This window comes from Saccoglossus kowalevskii, chromosome 7 (genome assembly GCF_978046115.1).
Source record: "Saccoglossus kowalevskii chromosome 7, keSacKowa6.1, whole genome shotgun sequence".
NCBI classification, from domain to species: Eukaryota; Metazoa; Hemichordata; class Enteropneusta; family Harrimaniidae; genus Saccoglossus; species Saccoglossus kowalevskii.
In genome coordinates, this window is record NC_140647.1 from 20,073,883 (window position 1) to 20,101,098 (window position 27,216).

At 34.7% G+C, this 27,216-nt stretch overlaps 1 protein-coding gene across 1 annotated transcript; it reads left to right on the top strand.

Annotated features, from left to right (window-relative positions):
* The first annotated feature begins 1,417 nt into the window (after positions 1-1,417).
* Positions 1,418-15,440, top strand: LOC100374110 (gamma-aminobutyric acid type B receptor subunit 2). Its single transcript, XM_078007534.2, has 19 exons — positions 1,418-1,524; positions 1,762-1,932; positions 2,453-2,554; positions 3,598-3,663; positions 5,326-5,517; positions 5,811-6,038; positions 8,401-8,461; positions 8,559-8,639; positions 9,228-9,378; positions 9,751-9,877; positions 10,084-10,191; positions 10,852-10,974; positions 11,533-11,643; positions 11,935-12,159; positions 12,369-12,533; positions 13,171-13,318; positions 13,473-13,587; positions 14,304-14,647; positions 15,051-15,440. The coding sequence occupies exons 1-19, from the start codon at positions 1,426-1,428 to the stop codon at positions 15,266-15,268; spliced, it is 2,835 nt and encodes a 944-aa protein (XP_077863660.2). The 5' UTR covers positions 1,418-1,425; the 3' UTR covers positions 15,269-15,440.
* Positions 15,441-27,216: the final 11,776 nt, after the last annotated feature.

Sequence of the window (27,216 nt, forward strand, 5' to 3'; positions counted from 1 at the left end):
TCTTTTTTACTCGTTTCGGAATATAGTATTGTATTACGTGCATAGTGTGGGGTCTTGGTGCTCGATAATGGGATATATATTTGCATATAATCTACAGCTATGACATCATGAAATTCACTAGTTTTGAAAATATAATATAATATTCGATACATAGTCATAGCAAAGTATATTTCTGGGTACGTCCATGGGTTTATTTTTACGTCGTTAGTTAGTTTTGATTTAGGGAATGTTTATAAATATTTGTATAGTCACAACTGCTCACTATTGAAAACAATTGCATTCTCATAGTTTTAGACTTAGACGGTCGTTGGGTTAATTAATGCGTGATATGGATTTGGGTCATTGAAGAGCACATCTGATTTCAAATTCGACGCAGTATATTTGTACATGTATTTATTATCTGTCCAATATATTAACATATTCAAAATTACTGACATGCAGTTTGATTTCTAAGCGCTGTAAAAGTCGAAAAAGTTTGAACAAGGAATAGTCTGAGGTTTAAGTTGGATAACAAGCCTCATAACGTACACTGTGATTCATGTGACACTCATGTTCACAATTCGCAATTATCTTACATTTCACTTCTTAATGCGTAAACAAACTCAAAGTTGGCCGCTCTACAAAACACTGGACATCAACATAGGTGCAATCTACACTGTAGCAGCTGCAGATTCGTGATGGTAATTAGCAAACGTATTATTTTATCAGTGATCCAATTCTTTCTTTTCACACGCACATATTTACAGTTACGGTAGATTTACGCGTAAATGTGATCTTTTCGTGAGATATGAGAACGATTTGCATTCAATTTCAACATCCATCGATGCTGATGGATCATTGACAGTGATTTGACTTCCGTTTCCACAGATAATGATATGAGAGTTGGTCAATTGATTGGCGATGTTTGCTGTTCGGCTAAATGGCTAACTAAAGAGCGTCTCCCGGGATAGGCGTATTGACCTTTGACCTAATAGCAAATTAGATGTTATCGTTTTACGCAGTGAAGCAAATGTCGCCATGTGTTTTTAATATCATCAATGTCACGGTGCTTCCTTCTTAGATGTTTTGTCATTAAATACATCTACTCGTTTGGCGCCAATTATTATTGAAACCACATAATACAGATACATATTTCAAGAATGTGTGCGTAGGGTCAACACGCTAACTGTTACAGTGAAAAACCTTGCCTATCAGCTTATGTTGCAGTATCCTCAAACATCTGTGTCATTATACCACCCTAAAATCCCCCAAGCAGCTTTAGTCCTACAGTGACATCGATGCCAAGATATCCTCTACAATTTTCACAGTATTAAATTCGTGGTGTTGGGAATTCAGGACTGTGTAGTGGAGATCTAATACCTTATATTCCTTGTCATTCCCGAACAGTGTGATATGGCGGAAGGAACTAAAGCATTCTTCGATGCAATGGCGAGAAGTCCCCCTAAGTTAATGGTATTCGGTGGGATATGTTCCAATGTAACAGCCCCTTTAGCTGAAGCGGTGATGTGGTGGAACCTAATACAGGTATTCGGTCAATCGTTACACAGCTTGCGGGGTAGTATTAAATCTGGTTCTGTTTATTTATTTAATTTTGTATTGTTACTTACAATTTACTTCTTTGTGAATACTGTATAGATTATTTGCGGCGAATTGATAGTAATAATAATATGATAATCATATTGTTAGTAATTGAATTGTCACCGTTATTAACACCATATTCACACTGACACGATATTCACAAATACGCATGTACTTTTCTAGTTGTCTTACGCAAACACGGAACCATTTTTATCAGAACGTGAGAAGTACCCTACGTTTTTCCGCACTGTTCCTTCTGAAGCTGACTTCAACCCTGCCAAACTAAAGTTACTAGAATATTACAACTGGACCCGCGTTGCTACGATTCACCAAGACACGCCACGATTTTCAATAGTAAGTATCTACATAAGCTATCCTGTGTTTACCCTGTCCTATTTTGCGGCTAAACGACAAATCTGCGTATCCTTTTTTTACGATCTCCTAAATCTGACAAGGACCTTATTGTATAAGAGAGATTGAAAAGAAATCATATTATGCTTGTAAATAAAACGGAACTGTCCAACATAGATGGTTCGTTTCCTTTTTTGGCCCATAGAAAATTAGATGTAATACTACTTGACTGTTGAAATAGGAAAACTAAGCACCTAGTTTAATTAGTGTTTACATTATGTACCACCTGCCAATCGTGCGTATCAACTAATTGAACCACATGCAGAACACACGGATCAACTTCCATATTTTAGACTCCTTGCTCTAAAGAGGTGATACAAAACCCGTCTAGCACTGACTTTGCTGGTGATAGATTGGCGCCACTATCGACCATAAACTTAACTCCCGTGGTTCTAACAATTGCGACGTAATATTAAACTTACTAAATTATTCATTTTGTTATTACATTTTATTGATCTCATAGGCACACAATAAAATGTCGAGTATTTTGGAGAATTCCGGTAAAATCCTAATCAAGGTTGCCAGCTTAACCAATGACCCCGACATCGCCGTGAGGAGCGTGAAGGTAGCGTACTCTAATCATTCAATCGTGTGCTATTAGTAGCGTTAAAGATGCCTAATATACACGTAAAACCATTAACAGTGCCATTCCATTACTTGATGTATATGTTATTCCACAAGACACTCGGCACGCATGTTTGTACATGTTAAACGACTCATAGTTTTCCCAGCTACTTGATGTACGAAGTTGTCACCACGTGATTGCATCTTATGATAGTTCAAACACACCGGCTGGTATTCATTAAAGAATACATAATGCCGGTTTCCATATCGACGAGTACATCGTTATCTTCTAAATAGAGAGGCACATCATACAATGCAAATTAGAACTAGTTTACTTTGGCATAATAGACATTTTTGTTTGTTGTTATTCATAAAGTTAGTATGTTACGAAAAACAATGTTATAATTGATTTAGTCGCTTTCAATTTGTTTATCTTTTAACTGGAATTATACATCTAAATATAAAAAAAGTACATAACAAATATGATCAATGCCACAGATTCGATTATATACCACACTGACGTAGATTACTCGCTTAATACGATTATGGTAATATTTTCACATCTATTTACATTTACCCTTGATCCGTATCTACTGTTAAATGAGTGAAAATTACCTAGGTCATATAAATTAACCGTTTTGTACACAAACATTCTATTGTGACACTCTGTGTGGCATTGTTGCAGTTGCCACAGCAACTTGATCCTCGAATTGTTTCGCGAATTCCTACCGTAGTAGCAATATAACATCTACTTGGATTTTAACGAGGCTGCTGATACGGTAGATGTATACAAACAAATTGAATTTAAATTGTGAAGTTACATCGATTTCATTACAAAATTTCAAAGAGTAGAATTATTCTATAGATAAACGATTTTTTTCTTATTTTTTCATTCATAAATAACGAGAAAACGTTATTGTGCGGTATCTTTAAATTATGCAAAATAAGACCACAAATACATTTGGTATCATTCCTACCTTACTAGTCCGTACATGTCACATGATCATCAAGTTCATTGATTTACATTGATTATTTGTCTTTCAGGAGTCCGGTGCTCGGATAATACTGGGATATTTCGATGAGAATATGGCAAGAAAAGTTTTCTGTAGTGTGAGTGTCGAGAAATAAATTATAATACGTGTGTAATTATTCTAAATTCCTTGTGAGATACCTGAATCGAGCTGGCATCTTGTTGTGTTTGATTTATTTGCTTATATATTAATAAAAACATTTGCAACGAGATCTTATCAATAAATTACCACTACTGATGCGGAATGATGAGAGAGATTTTACATTAAACTTGGTACGTTATAACCAGCTCATTTCATGTTGCTCGTGCAATTTTTATTTTTTTATTTTTAGACTTGCAGGTCCCCTGAGTCCTTAATTTCAATTGATATTAATCTGAGATTAGTCTCAATTGGCTATGAATTGATAAGGCTCACCCACGCTTCGGTCTCTCGATTTTTATTGTCGTTTTTTATTGTTAAGTGACCTTATTTACTATTCGATGCAAAGCCAATAATGTACGATTTACGACATAGGAAAAACTTAGTATTGAATCATATCCTATTTGCCGTTATCGTTGTTATTTTATATTACCGTGGTTAGTTAGTTGTACCAAATTACCCCCCCCCCCACAATTTTATATCGCAGTTCGCTCCCTCGCTAAAAGATCCTATTGAAATAACATGTATAACATCTCGTGGTTTTATGTTTTGATAATAGTACATGCGAAGTGTCTATACAGGTATTTACTAGTACATAAGACCCCCACATGCGATGATTCACTCGAATATGTGTACCAGGAGCTTCGCGGCTTGGAACAAAGATGAACACACGCAATACTGTTATATGTTTAACGCTCTATCTAGCATATTTACAATGTTTACCCTGACGCAAACTGGGAACAAGTTGATTGTATTAAAAATCACGCCTGACTAGAGATCAACAATGAGTGCGCCAAAACGTTAATTACATTCTTCTATTCAGAGATGTAATGTTTAACGATTATTGACAAGTCATGCTTAAAATATGCATAATGTAACGCCAAATATTATCACTTCTTATAACGACAAATAAATCGTATTCACAAATGGCGGTCGAGATCTCATTTAGAGCGCGAGCCACGTGACTCGTTTTTACCCCCTCTCCCACCAAATATAGTGTTTCGTTCTCGCCTTCGCGTTCACTGTTACAAAAACCTTGGTTACTAAAATAAGGCGAAAATTGGACGCACTGACTAGAGAAAATGGAACACTATTTGGGAAGAGGGACAAGTCACGTGACTGTCTCATTCTCAAGGAAATTTTGGCGGACATATTTGTAATTAAGTTATCGATATTTGCTAAACAAATTTGAATTACTATTTAAATACGACATGACATGTGCAATGCTATTCTGTATAATGCAAACTCGCGGAGGCGGCGGCATGGAGGGGCGCGATCCGCTCACCATCCCTCGCGCCGAAGGCCGGACTTTGCTAGGGGGTCCGGGGGCATGCCCCCCTTAACAATTTTGAAATCTAGACCCTCTGAAACGCTATTTTTTGCAACATTTTTTTAAAGGGAGCAATCGCCCTCTCTACCCCCCTGTTCCGCCGCCACTGACTCGCATTAGATGTGTTTTTTTAATGTTTGTGCTGCACTAAGTCATTGTCATGCAAACGCCACGAAATTGATTTAGTTGTCAACAGATAACAGCGTGTCACTTTTGATATACCTCCCATGAAAATAAACCCAACATATCGTGTTTTCTTCCTCATTTGTGAAGGCGTGGAAGAATGAGCTTGTGGGACACAAGTATGTGTGGATACTTCCTGGATGGTACAGTGACAATTGGTGGAACAGCACGGAAGCAAATTGTGACTGTAGCACAGATGAGCTGTATGAAGCAATTCAAGGCTACATAGCAACTGACGTATTACCCTTGACAACAAGCAAGGACGAAACCATATCAGGATTAGTAAGTCATTACGACTAATCCACCATCATGTGACAAAGACTATTACCTTAACACGTTGAGCCATCCGTCTAACCATTAACGCAAGATACTCTATCTTAAGGAATTGGATTACTCATTTATGAATATTGAATAGACACGCATAGAAAATATAATAGGGGTGGTTCTAAAACCTAAATTTACGTTAAAAAAGAGTACATATACAAATTAAAAACACATACATTCAATAATAATGTTATTTACTAAATTGCTATAAACGATTACCCAGTAACCGCGTTATTTGAATTGTATTCCAGACGGCCTCAGCGTACGAACAGGAATATAACGAGATGAGCGGTGACAATTACACGGTATTACACGGTTATGCATATGACGGTGTCTGGACTATAGCACTTGCACTGGATGCTGTAATACGACAACTGGGCAGCAACGTCACATCCATTGTCAATTACACGTATGCAAATGAAGATGTATTTCAGATGATTATGGAGGCTATGAACGAGACAGATTTTGTTGGCGTCACGGTGAGTCGTTATAAAGTTTCAAATATATTATTATATCGAAGAATGCTTTCGTCATGTCGATATGATTTCACAGACAATAATTTAACTGCCTTTGGAATGCTATTAGAGTAATATTGGTATTGTCTATCACTGATATGCAAATGAGATAAAATACTCCCAACTAAGGTTGAGCATTTTTGGCATTTATTGCACCATTCGTATAGTTTATATTGACTATGTTATGCTTGTGTGTATGTGAATGTGAATACTGAGATAACAGTTGGAATTCCTCTGTTAAAGTGGTGTTAGAAGTCTGAGTGAAAATAAAAGTCCGCGAATATATTTAGATTTAAAATAAAATCGTTCTGTTAGCTGCATCTGCCGACTGTCGCTAGCACTGCGACAAACACAACAAAAAGCGCGCCTGCTTACATGAATGGAATGGAACGCCAGATTAACCAATCACTAGACAGAATTTTAATTTTGTCACTGCCCACGTGCACACGCATACACAAATCTTAGATGGAGTGATTACAACTTTCCTGACGATTTTAGTCTGAGAACATATCTGATGCGGTATGTCCATGTAGTATGTACAGCCACACAATACGGCCCATTACTCGTAAAAAATAACCATCATACGCCACAAAGGTTAGGACAAATTGCTAAACTGTGATAGTCTGTTAATGGAAGGGAGACATCGTAACAAAAATACGTGTTTTGGCCGTAGCAACATGTTTTAGGTAAATGATTTGCAATTAACATCGGACTACTGTTATTTATCGAGATTTAGGATAACAATGGTTAAAATGATAATATTTGCCATGGAAACATATTATTGGATATTCTTGGCATTTACGCCTTGTATTCTATGTCATCGTTCACAAAACCAGTAAAAAAAGTATGGTCAATATTTCGACAAAATTCATCAATATTAGTTTGGTAAATAGTGTCTCCTTATATCTCAAAATACTGTTTATAAAAACGAAAAGCACATAAATATACTTATGGTTGTCATGTTAGTTATGGTAGTAGAATATTCTGATGACTAATATTTTTTTATGAAATACTGCTTTAACAACGACTAGGTCGAAAATGTCATTTTTTTCTTTACATGTATGTTTGTAATGGGGAAAACAAATTTAAACGTGATGACGTTCGACCAATTTAACAAGTATGCAACGCAACAAAACGTGTCATAAATATGATGTCCTTTTTAGTTGCTTAAATCGCCACGATCTTAATTACATGTTATAAAAAATAATGTGCATACTTTGACATCGTGTATTGGGTATTACTCTATCACGTTCCCCTGGACCTTCGGCTGCATATTATGTCGACTTTAAATTCGAACGAACTCGAACAAAGCATGTCGGACAATAGCGTAAAACAGACCAAGATAGACGACAGTAACCGTGGAATGAATTCCTAACACATACTCACACCTTATTATACTAACAGTAATCAACTTCCATACTGTGCTACAATGGATTTGAAGTCGGTTATCATCAATATTATGTACTCGCCTACAGCTCGCACACATCTCGCTCACAATCGACTCCTCATCCAAAATGGCGATGTGAGTCGTTTACTATTCTTATAATAAGGTGGATTTCATGTGTAAATTAAGCCCCAAGCGACCGATATTGCGCTGTGTCAAACTAATATACGACCGGCATCGTCCTTCACCACAGAATAGCATTAAAACAAGTCACACGTTTGACGAGAACAAAGTAAACATGTTTAACTACTTTCAGAATGTCGATTTAAATATTATCTATATTTAGCTGTGTTCCAATATTTCAAGTGCAGTAATATATATTATGGTATATATATTGAACAGAGAGTGGACAGCATGTGACGGTTACAACGTATGATTACTGCAAATAAGTAATTTAATTTCCATAATCCTGTGCCAAAAATAAACATTACAAACCTGCGGCACATAAAGCTTATATTTGGTTTGAACCAACTGTGACAACAACAACCATAACTAACAAGGACACGACCCAATATGAACTAACGATTCAATGTGACCACAATATGGCGAATATTCTGTGAATAATAGATTTGACCGTTTTCAATCAAAGTTACCCCAATGGAAAAAATTAATACGATTCAGAAACAAGAAGCAATGTGATCGGGGACATACCTAGAAAAGGAGGGATAGATATTGTACTTGAAATATACACATGTTGATTCCATTTTTAGTCCCTGTTTTGGAAAAAGTAGAAAGTTTGTACACACGCACTATACTAATAGTAAATACCATGGATTTTATTATTTATGAGACTTGATCAAATTTGTGGAATTGTATTGTCAATGCGTGTTTGTATTAATTTGTGTGTTTTTTCACTTTTTTGTCATTGATGTTATGTTTTAGGGTCGTGTACGTTTCAATGAAGGGGACAGATTGGGAACTATTGTATATGAACAGTTTGTAGGTAAGAATGATATAGAGTATCTACAAGTAATGGAATAATAAATTTGATTAAACCAAATGAAATTGGGATTCATGATAATAATTGTCACTCTTTTCAGATTCGAGTCATGTGAAAATAGGAGAATATCACGCATACAGTGACAGTTACTTTCTGAATAATGACAAGATACACTGGGCAGGTAAGCAACGCCCTCTCAGACATGGCGCTAACGATTATTGAAACGACTTGTTCTCATTGGTCGATACAAACATCGTGGAACCCAATCGTAAGACGATAACTGGGCGGTGCTAGAGGCCACTGCAGGAACAAAAGTTGTCAGTGATTATCAATATTCAGTATTCCATTTGAAAGGGTCGTTTAAACAACAACCCCAACATGAATATTTTAGTTAAGAAAATCCGTTTTGTTATCAACTCGAAAGAAACACACATTTTGTTTGTGAACGTTCTATGCCTAACTGAAATACAAATAATAATTTCAGTGAGTCGCCTATTATCCCTAAATTACTACACAGATTCATTCGTAATTTTACTGCAAGAAGAAAAGGCGTTGTTTGGTGAATCGACATTCAATTTTTTTGTTCGTTCCTTATTTTCATAACAACAAAAGAACTTAATATTGACCTTCATTTTGGTAGATAGTTGTGTAATCGTTCTACAAGGTTATTTTCTAATGATTGTAATAAATTGTTGTAATTATATATTATTAATTATTGATTTCAATACTTTCCCTATTTTGGTGAATTCGTTGATTTTTTTTTATTTAGACGGCTCGCTGCCTTTAGACCAACCTGTTGTGATCCGTGTCCAGCGTGGAGTGTCCTCCATTCTTTACGTCATAATGTGCTGTTTAACCTATATAGGTATAATGATTGCATTGATGTTTCTATTCTTCAATATGCGATTCAGAAAACACAGGTGAGTGGCTTGGCATAAAGGCTTATTCAACAATATTCAATTATTTCTAATATTGATAATTACGCGGCAAATTGATTTTATGGATTAAAAAATTGTAATAAAAACTGCCGAATAATTAATGTTAAAGTAAACATAATAAATGCAGCTCTATGTATTCAGAAAAAAAACAGCATTAATCGTTGACACGTTGATCTTTAGATTGATTGAATAAATGCCCTTTTCGATGATGTTCAAATTTCTCGGCAACATTATTGTTACACAATTCACTTACCATATGCAATTGTCGATTTTATTCTGCACGTGAATGATGTTTTTTTTTTTTATTTTCAATTACTATTCACATTTTTTTTTTCATCTTCCCAAATTGAAAAGATTCATAAAGATGTCCAGTCCTTATCTGAATAATCTAATCATACTAGGTGGAATACTGTGTTACTGTTTCATTTATTTCCTTGGGTTGGATGGCACGCAACTTGCCGGCGTCCATGCCATATGTTCGGTAAGTTACACGTCCAGATATTACATCCTTTATATCATAAATAATTATCAAGTATTATTTGTGTATCATTCATTGCTTGAAAATCAACCACCTGTCTCTGTGTTGAACAAAACACCACGTGCCTCACTCCCAAAAATATGCAGTACAACAAAACCTGAGAAAAAAAAAAGAACACCTTATGATGCTTTTGAAATTTATCGCTACAGATCCGTGCCTGGATGTTAACGATTGGCTTCACCGGAGCGTTCGGAGCAATGTTCAGCAAAACGTGGAGAGTACACAGTATATTTACAAACATTAAAATGAAAAAGCGAGTAAGTGGATCCAATTACATATATCATGTCAACAACCAATATTATTCAAAGCTCTTTGTAATATAACACTACTGTGTGCATTTAGTCAGTGAATGACTTTTCATACATTACAACGGCCATGCATGATGAATACATTACTTTGTGATTCTGATATTATGTTGTCTATCGTGGAATGGCGGTACTGTAAATTAGTTTTGCGTAGATGATACATGCTTTGCATGAACATATATGAATATACCGTTAAGGGGGTTACTTTTTTTTTTGTGATGCGTAACCCGCGACTTTAGTAGTAAATAAATTTTAGGCGAAATTGAGATATCGTACAGAGAAGCAGAGCTACGCGACTTGTTTTACTGATTTCAAATAGTGTTATATTTCACTTATAGCTGCGCCCAGTTTTTCAACAACGTTAGTTGCGTTAGGACTAGACGCGATGATGAAAAACAATGGAGACTTTTTCGAAGGGCAAACACGAATCGTGTTTTTCTTTCACTCTCAGAGACTTCGGAGTCATTTGCGTCCATGGTCAAATACAAGACAAAAGACGTGTACCAGCACCTACTAAATTACTAAAACAAGTTTTAATGTCTTGCTTATTCTGATATTAATCAATCATTATGTCTTAATATCACGTGAGAAAGTGTGTGTTCGTTTTTATAGGTAATACAAGACAAAAGGTTGTTTGCAATAGTTGGTGTACTGCTGCTGATTGATGTATTGCTATTGGTAACATGGGAAATAAAAGACCCAATGAAGAGAATGGCGATTGAAGGACGAGAAGAGGTAACTCGTGTCTAGTAGATATGTACAACGCTCACCCAATAAATCGTGCCTATGAATCGTGTCATCTAGAGACGAACCTCTGTCGAGAAATTATAGATCACTTTCCCGGAAATGGATGGATGGATGTATCAATTGACGTCACAAAAAACCTTCTCCTATAACGAATATCAGCAGACCGTGGTGTGTGTGTGTGTTTGCCACCATGACAAACACACTCCTTTCTGTACCCAAGTCTCGTTATATCCGGGAAATTGGTCTATTTTTTGAAAAATATTAACCATATTGTAATTGGATGACTTTAAAACTAAACAACGTTGTCTATTTGCACGAAACTGCTTATACCCATATTGTATTCATGTCATTTACCGCTAGAGGGCGTGACTTCTATCTCCATACTGAGGAGGGCAGAATAAACAAAATCTGCAATTGAAACGGTATTAATTGGCGGTATCGTCCGTGAAGGACATCATCTAGTTAGATGGTACGGGCAGTAAATCTCGTAGCCAATACTGTCGTATACTTCTTTATTGATCGATTTGTTATTTGTTATTTCAACAGCCTGACCCTGAAGGAAGAGATGTCTTTTTTGTACCTGTTATGCAGCACTGTGAAAGTGTTCATATGTCAATATGGCTCGCTGTCATATACGCATATAAAGGAGTGCTAATGGTTAGTACTGTATGACTTGACATCGAATTTAGCTGCAAACCATCATGTGTGTAATTACGTTACATGCTAATTCCCAAAACCCCGTAAACTACATATATGAAATATACACCATTTAATTTACAGCGGAGATGTGGGAGAGCTCGTCACATTCGATTCAAGTGGAAATCATTCACAATGCTTTTCAGAAGTAAATAATCCATTAATGGAACTAAACTTAACCACGCGTCGCAATCTGTATACTCACTGTTTATTTTTCAACATTCAGTCTTATGCGTTTGCCTTTATTTACAGATATTTGGATGCTTTCTCGCCTGGGAGACACGTCATGTTAGTATACCTGCATTAAACGATAGTAAATACATCGGTATGTGCGTCTATAACGTGGTTGTGATGTGCGTAATTGGAGTGGCATTGTCTTTTCTTATAACCAATAATCCCAACGCAACGTTCGGAATCATATCACTTTTTATACTATTTTGTACAACAGTGACACTCTGTCTAGTCTTCCTACCAAAGGTATGTAGGAACTTCTACGTTTACTGTAATCCCTACTATAATGCAGTTGTGTTCTTTATAGTGAATTAGAGATTGGAATCATATCGTGTGTCCAGACGTATTTGAATATAGTTATATAAGCGTATTTAAGTGTATAAATATTGTATTTCTCTTCATAACTAAAGCTGGAATGAATTATTCGAAATTTAAATTCTATAATCTGTACGCAGCTCATTGAACTCAAAAGAGACCCAAGTGGAGAAGAAAAGAAAATACGTTGCCTTAGCAGCAGGGGAAGTTTTAAAATGACTTCAACTTTTGACGGTACGAGCGTTCCTTTCAAAACACGATGTCTCAGAACAGAAAATATGAAGCTACGAAAACTGCTTTCCGAGGTGAGCACAACAATAATCTGTCAATATCATTTTGGAACAACACTCACTAGAAAATAGAGAAAGATGCATGCTTCAAATGTAAATCATATATTGTTCAATGCAATACTGACGACCATATATAGAGTAAATGTTGTTGGGGTGTCGTTTATCAGTCCAAACTATTGTGAATAGCTGGACACTGTAGAAGGTCTCGTGATATTCATTTTTGCCTAAATATATCTATTGAACAAATCGAATGGTAATAGTTTAATTGAAAAGGTGATTTTCATGATGCATTTACTCATTGTTACTGAAAACACTTATTTCATGATATTGAGATGTAATTTAATGTAAAAAAAATAAATAAATTAAATATTGTTCTCTTATTTATATATTACATTTCATCAACCAATTAAATTAATGATTTCAAAATCTGTAAATCTATTATTACTATCTCATTAGCAATTTAGTAGAAAAAACTCATTCGTGTTTTCTGTGAGTCCTGAAAATGTACAATGCCACCCATAAAATCAAATTGCCGTAATCTGCTATGAACAGTGAGTTGCGCTTTATTGAGGTTTTTGATTATTTAATACAAACGAAATGAAATACCATGATTAATACTGTCTTTTCGCCACGTCTCTTTTCCTACTCACAGAAAGATAAGGATATCGAGGTGTTACTAGAAAAACTAGGCATGGAGCCATCGTACCGATATGAAACTTCACGTACGACTGTCTTCCCAATGGAAACAACGGTGTCATCCATATACGTAGAAGAATGGAAACCTCCGTCCATTGCATTTGGTAATACTTGTTTGTAATATGTCACTGTAAGGTTACACTACTATTATTTTAAGGTCAATATGAATAACATGATTGAAAAACTATATTTCGAGTTTTTATTTACATAACTTTGTTTCTATATACCGCTCACACTTTGCTTTCCGATTGTTATTAGCTGGGGACGAGTCTACTAATCATAGCGCAAACAAAAATTCGTGGCAATCAGCACTCTATACATGTGTCAAACCGAACTCTTCTGACAACAAAGAATACTCAGAATTATTCAGCAGGTAAGTACTGGCTTTGAAATAAGAGCACAATATAATGTGAATATATGTACCCGGGGAGACTGAATGTAGTTCTGTAAGACAAATGCTTTAGAAAAAATGCTATCATTCGGATGTTTGTCTAAGTATGTGAGCTATTTCAACGAGATGAATCGTTTTCCGGCCAGTCACTCATTCTACATTACTGATGTGTCTACAGTTCTTTAGCAAGGTATCAAACTGACGATGCGTATATCAGACTAATTGTTGACGAACTAAATTTGCATTAAGTGCCCCATCAAAATGGTCAGACCCGATGTTTGAGAGATAGACAAACACTGATGAAGATTCGTCGTTGTTTGACTTAATACATTCACAAACACATGTGACAGTTTCAGTAATGTAATACAAGTGAATACACAGCAGCGGTACCCTGGTCGAATAAAGTCACGAATTCTCCTACATCACCGCTACCTCGAAATATAAGCATTGTTTTTTCACCTTTGTGGTAAATTATAGAAAATGTCCCAATTGTGAAGTAATTATTGAGGAATTTTCGATCACTGTTACCTTAAGTCGATCAATTTAATATTCAGTAAGCGATATATGTTTTAGTTTGGGCTGCATGATTTTGCTTGATATGAAATCATTGTGTCTAAATGACATTGCGATACTCGGTTGATACCTCTCAATACATACGATGTGAGAAATAATATTTTTTTATTGAACTGTAATTATAGGAGAAGTCGCGATGCAACGCTACCAACAATCTCGTCCTCTGATAACAGTAGTGAAATAGTAGACAAAGGGTCGCTGCACGAATACGAAGAAACATTCAGTATGACGGTTCCAGAAATGACGCAATGTGATAGGGACAGTTGTAGAACATATTCAGAAGCCATGTCAGATCAACCCCAGTATTGCAAAGACATTGAAGACGTGAATTGTCGATTACTGTGTAATGAAGATGAGGATGAGGATTGTGACTTAGATTATCATTCCCATTCGAAAAATTTATTTGACTCTCTAAGAGAAACAGCAATATTGTCTGATTCTGAAAAAAACAGCACTAATGACATTCCAGGTATATTGTAGTTAATATTGTTTTGTTTTGTGGCCTATTTTATTTTGCTTCTTTATGAAACAATTATTAACATGTTATAGTATACAAATGGCATCCTCTCTCAATGCATCACAGGGTGTGAAATGAAATGAGTTACGTTCCATTTCATATCATCGAATGATACATTTCCATTGAAATCGCAAATGCATATAACACGTCAGGGTCTATCCTAAATACTTATTGCAAAACTAATAATAATAATCTTTTTATCGCTGTCTCGTCATCACACAAGATTAGCTGTCTTGTCTAATCTTACATTGATATTCTCTCATAACCCTAAGGCAAAAGCGCACAGTGGACCGTTGCCTTGACAATCCGACTATAACTTATTAAGTTTGTTATCTTGATCGCTTTTTTTGCCTAGAGTTGTTTATATCAGAAGATATACCATACGAACTGTATCCACCTACCATCCCAATCACTGTCTCCGATGACGCCAGTTCTGGATTAATTACATTGAGACGAACAGACAGTCCATTTGTGAGAACTTTAAATGATAACAAGGAGTCAACAATGGCGGAGGAATTTCATACAAAATTAAATTCATTATCCAAACCTCCTCCAATCGACGATCCAAAATAGGCTGGTGGCCGGGTAATAGAGAGAAGAAGATACCTCGTTATGTCACATACTAATGTTAATAATGTGAGCGATGTTATTTGTCGTGTAATTGTATGTGAAGAGATTCGTATTGGAAATATTTTTTTATTTATGTTCAACAGTCTCAAATAAATAACATATATACACAACTTTATCTGATATGTGTTTTGATAGTCATTGAATATCACAAATATACCAAATAAATAACTTTTAATAATAAAGTAACATTATGTTCATAGTATTAACTATTAATAATGAATGGCGTTAGCTTATAATTTAAACTCCGTTTTTTTATCTGTCTGATTATATGGTTTTCGTTAGCATTTGTTTTGTTTGAATAACAGAAAAATATGTCCCACACTAACTGAGTAGGTTGTACTTAATTATTCATGCAAATTTAATAACTACAAATATTAGAATATATATTTCGCCGAGCGAGGACGATTATCTTATATTAAAAATACTGAATTCCCAAATGATGATTAGTTTAAATTAAAAGTGTATCATCGTTATTGCATTACAATCTATGTTGCCTTAGCGGGTATTAGTGTTTGTTACCGAGATTAAAGAGCGCATTTCGCATGTATTATGAAAAAATTGTTCCATATTTATTGTTAATATATAGTAATATACAGCATGTAAATAAAACAAATTTACAATAAAATTACAACATTCAACAGGAACATTTGTACATAAGTCAATGCCTTGCCAATCCTGCAATGTTCTTTTAGTTCATGCTTTGGAATCTATGTTGTTGTTAAAAGTGGTGCCAAGTCAATCAAACCTTATCTATTCCTATCGTAAACGCAATGGGTGAACCCATTTTTCACGCGATATTTAACAACTCAAAAACGTAAAATTCGTAAACAATGAATAGTAATATTACTCAGTTCATTATTTAGATAGTTAAACTGTCACGGGCATCAGATGGATTGCTTCAATTGTTGGAAACTCGTTTGATATATGAAGCGATTACCATGCGTTAATAATTTCTCATTTTTATAACTGAATCCCAATTAAAAATGAAACATTCGTATAAAAAGCCAAACGATAACATACACTGACATCTGCGTCAAGGATCTCATGTAAGGCGATATCTTTAATTTATCTTCAGCTGACGCCAAGATGAATAATACCGGTAACACCTGAGCGATGCGAAACGACTACTAGGCGCAGTCACCAATTCATTGATTCATTAAAATTATCAGCACAGTGTTCTACTGTATTTTTGAATAGTAGTCAATCAAATAACTGACTCGTTTATAACGATGGAAAGTGTGTCTTAAGCGTGTAGTAGAGATTAAAGCTATTGCAATTGCATAGCACATTTCTGAAGTAACATATTCTTTGAATCCCATCAAGTTATATATTTTTAGAAAGCTTATTTTTCAAATTATATGAAATAAATATTCCAACAAAAATCATGTGATCACCGTGCAAATAAAAGGGGTTATTTTCGAAGAAACGGGAATAAGGCCACAGAAATGATGTTCGCGGTACTTACAGGTAATATAGAAGATATAAATTCAATTACCAGTTCGTCGACTTTTGCGTGACCTAGATTTGGACCTCATAACACTTTTAAAAACATCTTCAACGTTGTTTTGAAATATGATACCCCGTGTCAGAGTTTACAAAGGAGAGAGTTGTGTCGTATTTTCTAAAATCAAAGTGGTATCTAACTATCTTTTATTAGCAGCTATCAGAGAATACCTATGCCAAAAATCACCATCGTGGTGCAGCAGCTGGAAGACGAGATCAACTCTCTAGACTAACCTCAAATACCGATGTGTTGTGAAAAATCACAAAAAAATACAACAGATTTACTCAAAATGTATTACCCTCTTAAACCATCGCTATAGTTGTTTTTTTCTAGTTAAATGCAGTTTTATATATTCTTTTAAGAGAATGTGGAAATGTGAAACACACCTCTACTACATCCATAAGTTAATATATTTCATTCAAAGTTTCGCTTTCAAAGAAATTAGGAAATGTCACTGCCCATTTTATTACCTTGCCCGTACCATCAAAGATGGAAGGGAAAGGTATATTAAGGGAAAGATTTTGTCCGGCGTTGTCGTTGTTGTTGTTGTCGTCGTCGTCGTCGTTAATAATTGTTATTGTGTGCATAATAACTTTACTAATTCTATTCCAAACTTCATCAAACTCGGTTATTCATCAGTATAATGTCTTCCTTGAGTTTGAACAATAGATGTCCTGTATGAAAATATCATGCAAAAATTGAGAAAATCTGATAAAATATTTTGACTGTTTCTACATGACTGATCACTGGTGATACACATCAAAGGTCACTGATCTCAGTGGAAATATGCATTGTCGTATGTGTTCAATGAAGCAAATGATTTATCTTGTAATAATATTCTTGGTATATCCCAGAATCCCATACTGGGTTTCAAAACCAACTCATGGAGAGATTGCACAGTCTGATACACATTTTTAAACCTACCAATACAATCTTTACAGAAAACAAGATGTCAGAAAATCAATATAAGCACTCCTATGAACTGGGTGCCAAACTTTGATCAAGATCTGAAGCTAATAGAAAATATGTTTAGTTCAAAGTTATCAAATCAAAAACAATACATAAAAAGCAAAACATTTCATCCACATTTTAAAAAGAAAATTGTTCTAAAATATATGTATTCTGTATTTAACAGTTCATTCGACAAATGAAAACTCGAAGGAATATGTTTCAGCTATTAGAACAGAATGATAGTTTTCATAATACTAGTTTAAAAACGCACTTCGAAGATTGCAGTGTTTGAAGATGTAGATTCTCAGGAGGCAACAGTACTGTTGACTTCTCCCTCCACTGGACACCAACTAACTATTTAAGTTGATTTGCATACAAAGCAGAGCTTGCAACATGATAGCTATTCATAAAGGGTGTTTTTTTTTACTTTTCATATAATACAGTAGTCACACAATGAGGCAGTTTTTGTCTCAGTGAATCATTAACTTTTGACAGGCACCTGTACAAAATATATGGACAAAAGCCAGGCTGAGCTAAGATTTTCTGTTATCTTGCATGTTTTATGAATCTATTCACGTCTAAATGCAGAACTTTTTATTTGCGATGAGGCATTTATTTTTATACTAAAATATCTGAATTACTTTGAATAAAACTGGAAATTATGTCCCTTAAAATAATTAAACAAATAGGGCACCAATGTTTTTGTAAAATATTTACATCTTTTAAGGACATTCGGTAGACTGATTCCCCACTGTTGGTTCAACCCCAATGTATTTTCTACATATTGGTATGTGTAATGCGATTTTCATAAATCAAAACGGTAACCAACAATCTGCCGGTTTAGTAGCAAATATATGTCAACATGGTTACTGCGCATGTCACAAAACAGTCATTTAATCAAACAATGCTCGTTATAAAAACATATAATGTAATACCAAGGATTTGTAAGATTACAGTATGCAACTTTCATAACCTTGTAGAAGGACATGCCATGAAGATCTCACGAGAAGCGAACTCTCGTGATTGGCGAACGTTTTAAAGCGACCCCATTCCATGTGCGTCAATCAAACGTAGTTTCAACCATAAATCGCGTCACAGAACGCAGTATGTGCTTTAAAATGTTCGATTGCGTGAAAGATATGAGTGAGATTATCGTCGCCAAACAAACGTTCTGCGAACAACCCCGGACAATACAAAAAAAACAGTCTCACATGTGATCTTCTTGTAATTCAAGTTAATTCTTTAATAAAGTTGCTAAATGTGAATATGAGATGAAGAGGATAGCAAATTCGGAATAAAAACATAAAAAGTTATAAGATTAGAAGAGTAATTCACATTTGTATCTCGCCAAAAGAACAAGCAAATGAGCATTACTACACACGGCACTCATTTACATTCACTCTTATTTGCTTCCAATATTTGTTACCATTCAATCGTACCATTACATTTCAACCAAAAACGTGTTTATTGGGTGAGCACTGTAATTGTATGTAAGAACTACAAAGATACACGCTTGAATGGGTGTATTTGTTCAGATTCACCATACGGCTTTTGTACACAATGTGGTTATTGATAATACATATAACGCACGGCTGCTGTTGCTATAGCTATGCGAAGTTCCGAAATTGCATTTGTGTAGTAATGCTACATCGTTCATGACTGCATTATTAAAATGCCTCGTACATTTCTAGTGGCAGTGTACATGCCGACATCTGACCTTCGGGATTGCACACGTGATTAACCAATAAATGGAGACAAGTGAAGTTGCTATATTATAAATAGATTATGTTTCTATAATAAATATACACATTGTTGTTTCACCAACAGGTAAACATCAGAAAAGTCTATGGAATGCGTAATACCATTGACTCCAGTATACACTCTGCCGAGATTAACTATTATTGTTTTTTTTTATATAATAATAATAATAATAATAATAATAATAATAATAATCTTCTAATAATAAAGACAATACCATATTACTTTGTTCAAAATTAGTATTCAAACTAGAAATGCACGAAGGTGTAATTATTTATCTACAATGCAATGTTTGCGATAACAATGCTGGTGATACAGACTAATTGAGTTAGATTTACGAAGTCAACTTCACCATCGCATTTACAATACTGTTTTTTCAAATAGTATTCCATCACATAGCTAGCTGACTTGTGTCTTTATGTGTAATATGCAATGCAATACTTTAACAAATGCAGTCCAGTTGCGCGTTTAGGGCAAATTAGGAATCAAAATCGCTCGTATCATTTTAAATAGATGGAAAAGTATTTCATCTTCGTTTGTAACTGTTAACGTCTTACCGGTGACGACCATGAACTAGAAAATTTATTATGCATGGAGAATAGATAATTGTAGGTAGAGAACAGGTTATGACAGAAAATAAAATATGTTATATGTTATTGTATATACATAGTGTAATGCGATTTTTATAAATTCAAATAATTACTTTCCAAAAATATGTCAAGTTAGTAGCACATATATGTCAACCGGGTTCCAATGGCACTGTGTGCTCACAGCGGCGATCACAAAACAGTCGTCATTAACAATACGTTCTTATACGAACATACGTACTACCCATGTTTATAATCAATCATGTTAATGTTCTAGCCACAATTTGTAGAAGTCTTTTGTATTGGTAAGCCGTGGGTGAGGCAGAATTTGTGATGTTTTCTAGTAATCGACGGGTATTTGATCTCTGATCTTTTACCATATATTTTTGGGGGCTTGTTATGAACTATATTAATTCGAAGATCACTGGTACAGTGGTAAGGCACATCTGCCGAGTTGTATGTTCGATTGTCGTGCTTCGTGTTTATATGTTTGTACATGTGCATGTAATGTCAATTACATCCATTCACGTATTGTCCACTGCAGGTAAACAGATAGGTAGATCATTCAGATCATGAATATACTAGGCTTTAAATCCGGAATTGTTCAACATCGCAATTATTAGTACATATAGTAATTTCCATTTGTCTCACGCTAAAAAAACAAATGAGTATTACTACGTTCGAATATTAAATCGCATGTTATAAGCGTCGCTAATGAATCCTCCATTATACAAGCACGCCACTGTTATCTTAGCGTCTATACGTTCCCAACACTCGTTATTACCCAACCGTTCCACTACATTTTAACAAAAAACGTGTTTACTGATTGAGCATCGCAATTGTATGTAAGGACTACAAAGATACACGCTTGAATGGATGTATTTGTACAAATTCACCATACGGCTTTTGCACACAATGTGGTTGTTGATAATATATATAACTCACGGCTGTTGCTGCTATAGCTATGCGAAGTTTTGAATTTGCATTTCTGTAGTAATGCTACATCGTTCATGACTACATTATTAAAATGCCATGTACATTTCCAGTGACAGTGTACATGCTTACATCTGCCTTTAAAACTATACATGTGATTAACCAATACATGGCGTTGTTTAATGCAAATGATGGCATGTATGAATATCATGACACGGAAATACTAAAGATGTATGTAAACACAGGGTTGCATATGTCACAGACCTGACATGAAATGTCCATTAACGTCAATGTATCAGTTTGCCTATTCATATTTTTGTAAATTGAATTTGATAAGAGGTTAATTATTTTTCAAATACGTCACGAGAAGGTGAGAATAATATTGTGATATTATGCAATGCAGTGTCACATAGATATATACGACATCCGGATGGATCATGTCGTTGCTAATATCCAAGGCACACAGTATCAACTTCGTGTCGACATTACAGTATTTAGATGTTATACTGTTATCGGCTATCAATGTCATGGCGGTACATGGCAATAGCAGGACTCATTTTTTGTGCTGGTAGCTCACAACTGAAAGCAAGAATATATCATCGGTCCATTAACCTGTAAAAAACAGAATAATGTTATAAGGTATCGTGATCAAACTAAACGAAAAATTCGCGTTTTACATTGTGTACGAATAATATTTCATCACATCGACTGAGCAAACTAATAACTCATTCTAAACAGACTCGATGACAAAAAACGTAATGTTTATGACTACGGGTTCAAGCTATTTCACTTCTGAAGTCAAACTGCACGAGAGATAATGTTTTGTTTAGCACATCAGTGTCATCATTGCGTGATTTCGTGACAAGGTAATTGGAATTGTCTCCTAGCCTGTCTGCTTCGTTATCTATTTTCTTATAGTTCGATCTGTGTTAGTCTCAACTAATGATTTAGCCGTGTCAGACTGATGCATTTAATATTATACTACTTCAACATACACTTGTACATTATACCGTTGTTCTTATATAAATAAGTTCTGGTAAGTGGACGAGCGATGTTTTTCACGGGAATGGTTTTTCAATATATAACTGCGACATTAGAATATGTAAATGTGCTATTACCGTACATTGTAATATTCTCCTGTGAGAATACAATATTTTACTGTAACAAAATAAAAATGTTCATTCCAATAAAGGTGGACGTACATCACAGTGATATCCCGAATAAATCTTTAAAACAGAAATTGTCGCACTCAATCGTACATGACAATCTCTTCGAGACCCTCGACGAGCAGTCGGGACTGGCACGAATCCGAATGAAAACGAACATTAAAAGAGTTCAAGAGCTATGGCAGACTTTTATTGAGTTTATAATGGACTCTTCTTCTTTTGTATAAGTATTTGCAAAAAAGTATTTTTTTATACAAATATCACCCGCTGCCACTCTGTGGGCTTCCCGGAGTGGTGCTTCTCGCTAAACAATGTCACAGTTCATATAAAAACAGTGAAATGAACGGCGCGACAACACCATTCTCTTTGAATATACTATACATATTATTTGTACTGTCAACACAGTAGAATACGTAGTAAACACAACGGAAGTTTAGACCGAATATCACGAAGCGTAGAAGCGAACTCGTAACAAGTTCGACTAAAAATCAAACAAAATTGATACATAATCACAATGTATTCAAATGGAAGTACACATTGCAAACTGTCAAGTCCTTGAAAATTGTCTAACTGTATTGCACGCATCTGAATGTCTGTCATTACAATGGTGTATAATAATACAATGAACACTATTCATACACCGGCCAAGTGATTGACAGCGCGAGTAGCCAGTCAGCGACCGCTTCACAGCCGGTGATTTCTTACAATAATATGATATAGGTTATGGTATTACTGGCAATACTTGCCGACTGTCTGTTATTGAGTGGGTGTAGTCATTTTGAACAGATAAGTTCTGGTTTCTGAGTGTCAACGAATGGGGTGGACAGTGTCTACGGATGGTAGAAATTAGACAATGATTTGTTGATGGGGAATGTTGCACTATTAAAAAATACTCAACTGTGACATTACAATATTCAACTGTGACATTACAATATTTATCTGTGACATTACAATATTTATCTGTCTCATTACAATATTTAACTGTGACATTACAATTTAAACTGTGACATTACAGTATTAAACAGTGACATTACACGATTAATCTGTGATAATTAATTATTCAACTGTGACATTACATTATTAAACTGTAACATTAAACCATTTATTTATCTGTGGCATTAAACTATTTAACTGTGACATTACAATATTTAACTGCGACATTACACGATTAATCTGTGACAATTAATTATTCAACTGTGACATTAAAATATTAAACTGTGACATTAAACTATTTATCTGTGGCATTAAACTATTTAACTGTGACATTACAATATTCAACAGTGACATTACACTATTAAACTGGTACATTAAATTATTCAACTGTGACATTACAATATTTAACAGTGACATTACAATATTCAACAGTAACATTACACTATTAAATTGGTACATTAAATTATTCAACTGTGACATTACAAAATTAAACTATTTAACTGTGACATTACAATAGTCAACTGTGACATTACAATATTCAACTGTGACATTACAATATTCAACTGTGACATTACAATAGTCAACTGTGACATTACAATATTCAACAGTGACATTACAATATTAAAGTGGTACATTACAATATTCAACTGTGACATTACAATAGTCAACTGTGACATTACAATATTAAACTGTGACATTACAATATTAAACTGTGACATTACAATATTCAACTGCGACATTACAATATTCAAATGTGACATTACAATAGTCAACTGTGACATTACAATATTCAACTGTGATATTACAATATTCAACTGTGACATTACAATATTTAACTGTGACATTACAATATTCAACTGTGACATTACAATAGTCAACTGTGACATTACAATATTCAACTGTGACATTACAATAAGTCAACTGTGATATTACAATATTTAACTGTGACATTACAATATTTAACTGTGACATTACAATATTCAACTGTGACATTACAATAGTCAACTGTGACATTACAGTATTCAACTGTGACTGTCGCATACGACTTGTTTACCACTTCCGTGTGACTGAGAATGTTCTAGAACCGTATTGTGTCTGGGTGGAATTTTTAGAAGTTGGTTGAATAGGTAATAAGACACTGTAGGAAGCAATAGAAGGTAATGGAACATTCTATAAATTTGTAGTAAGTTCCAGACTCATTATGTATGCTGATGTAATGGTCTATTTATAGGCAGTGTGGGTATATATATAGGGGAGTTGTTCAGCACTGAGATCAGATCGGAGATCTCGTTTAATTGTATTGGAGTTTAAGTATCTAGTTAATGGAGTAGTGGAGTTTTACCGCGTTATTGTACTTGATGTTTGCAGAGTATAATAATACCAGTACCAGTTGAAACCTCATCTGTTGGCTCCGTGTTCGCAAGTTATCATCGCCGCCAGGGAAGTCTTTATGTTACTGTTGCCATTTTGGTATTTGAACCATCACACCTGTACTATACCAATTACGGTAATATTACGTTGCGTGTGACAACTGGGGGCTCGTCCGGGAACAGTGGAGACATAGAAGACAACATGGCCAGCGGGATAATAGATATGTCGAAACAAGAGTTGATGGAGTCAAAAATGGAAATAGAAGCAGAGGTGAGGAAAATGGAGATGGAGGAAAGAAGGGAAAAGTTACGATTGGAAGCGGAAGAAAAGAAAAGAGAATTTGAGGTGAGGAAATTAGAGCTGCAAGCAGCTATGCCGGGTTTCCAACAGGCTGATTTTGGCGGTCAACGAAATGTGGTCAGTGATGCACAGCCACCAAAGTTGCCTGCATTTGTTGAGGGTAAGGACGAACTTGATAGTTATTTATTGCGGTTTGAGAGTTTTGCAACGAATGCGAGTTGGCATAGAGATGGATGGGCCATAAAATTGAGTGCGCTGTTGACTGGTAGAGCACTGGAAGTATATTCCAGGATGTCCGACACTGATGCAGTTGACTATGATCGTGTGAAGGTGGCGCTGCTGACAAGATACGATTTCACAGAGGATGGGTACAGGAAGCGATTCCGTGAAATTAAACCTGAAAGTTCCGAGAGTCCTGACCAGTTAATTGTGCGGCTTAAGAATTATTTTGCTAAATGGGTTGAGTTGTCAGGCACTGCAGCAACATATGATGGTGTTACCGACTTGATGGTGAAGGAGCAGTTTATTGGTGCCTGTACAAAAGATCTTGCAGTTCATCTTAAAGAAAGATCACCCAAAGATTTAGATGAGTTAGCGGTAATAGCAAAGCAGTACCTAGTGGCACATGATCGACAGTTATCCACGAAGAACAAGGTAATTACAATATTCAACTGCGACATTACAATATTTAACTGTGACATTACAATATTCATCTCTGACATTACAATTTTCAACAGTGACATTACAATATTCAACAGTGACATTACACTATTCAACTGTGACATTACAATAGTCAACTGTGACATCACAATAGTCAACTGTGATATTACAATATTTAACTGTGACATTACAATATTTAACTGTGACATTACACTATTCAACTGTGACATCACAATAGTCAACTGTGATATTACAATATTTAACTGTGACATTACACTATTCAACTGTGACATCACAATATTCAACTGTGACATTACAATATTCAACTGTGACATTACAATATTCAACTGTGACATCACAATATTCAACTGTGACATTACAATATTCAACTGTGACATTACAATATTCAACTGTGACATTACAATAGTCAACTGTGACATTACAATATTCAACTGTGACATCACAATATTCAACAGTGACATTACAATATTCAACTGTGACATTACAATATTTAACTGTGACATTACAATATTCAACTGTGACATTACATAATTCAACTGTGACATTACAATATTCAACTGTGACATTACAATATTCAACTGTGACATCACAATATTCAACTGTGACATTACAATAGTCAACTGTGACATTACAGTATTCAACTGTGACATTACAATATTCAACTGTGACATTACAATATTTAACTGTGACATTACAATATTCAACTGTGACATTACAATATTCAACTGTGACATTACAATATTCAACTGTGACATTACAATAGTCAACTGTGACATTACAATATTCAACTGTGACATTACAATAGTCAACTGTGACATTACAATATTAAACTGCTACATTACAATATTCAACTGCGACATTACAATATTCAAATGTGACATTACAATAGTCAACTGTGACATTACAATATTCAACAGTGACATTACAATATTCAACAGTGACATTACAATATTCAACTGTGACATTACAATATTCAACTGTGACATTACAATATTCAACTGTGACATCACAATATTCAACTGTGACATTACAATAGTCAACTGTGACATTACAATATTCAACTGTGACATTACAATATTCAACTGTGACATTACAATATTCAACTGTGACATCACAATATTCAACTGTGACATTACAATATTCAACTTTGACATCACAATATTCAACTGTGACATTACACGATTAATCTGTGACATTAAATTATTCAACTGTGACATTACAATAGTCGACTGTGACATTACAATATTCAACTGTGACATAACAATATTCAAATGTGACATTATAATAGTCAACTGTGACATTACAATATTCAACTGTGACATTACAATATTCAACTGTGACATTACACGATTAATCTGTGACAATTAATTATTCAACTGTGACATTACAATATTAAACTGTGACATTAAACCATTTATCTGTGGCATTAAACTATTTAACTGTGACATTATAATATTCAACAGTGACATTATAATATTAAACTGTGACATTAAGTTATTCAACTGTAACATTACAATATTTAACTGTGACATTACAATATTCAACTGTGACATTACAATATTCAACTGTGACATTACAATATTTATCTGCCTCATTACAATATTTAACTGTGACATTACAATATTCAACTGTGACATTACAATATTCAACAGTGACATTACAATATTCAACTGTGACATTACACGATTATTCTGTGACATTACAATA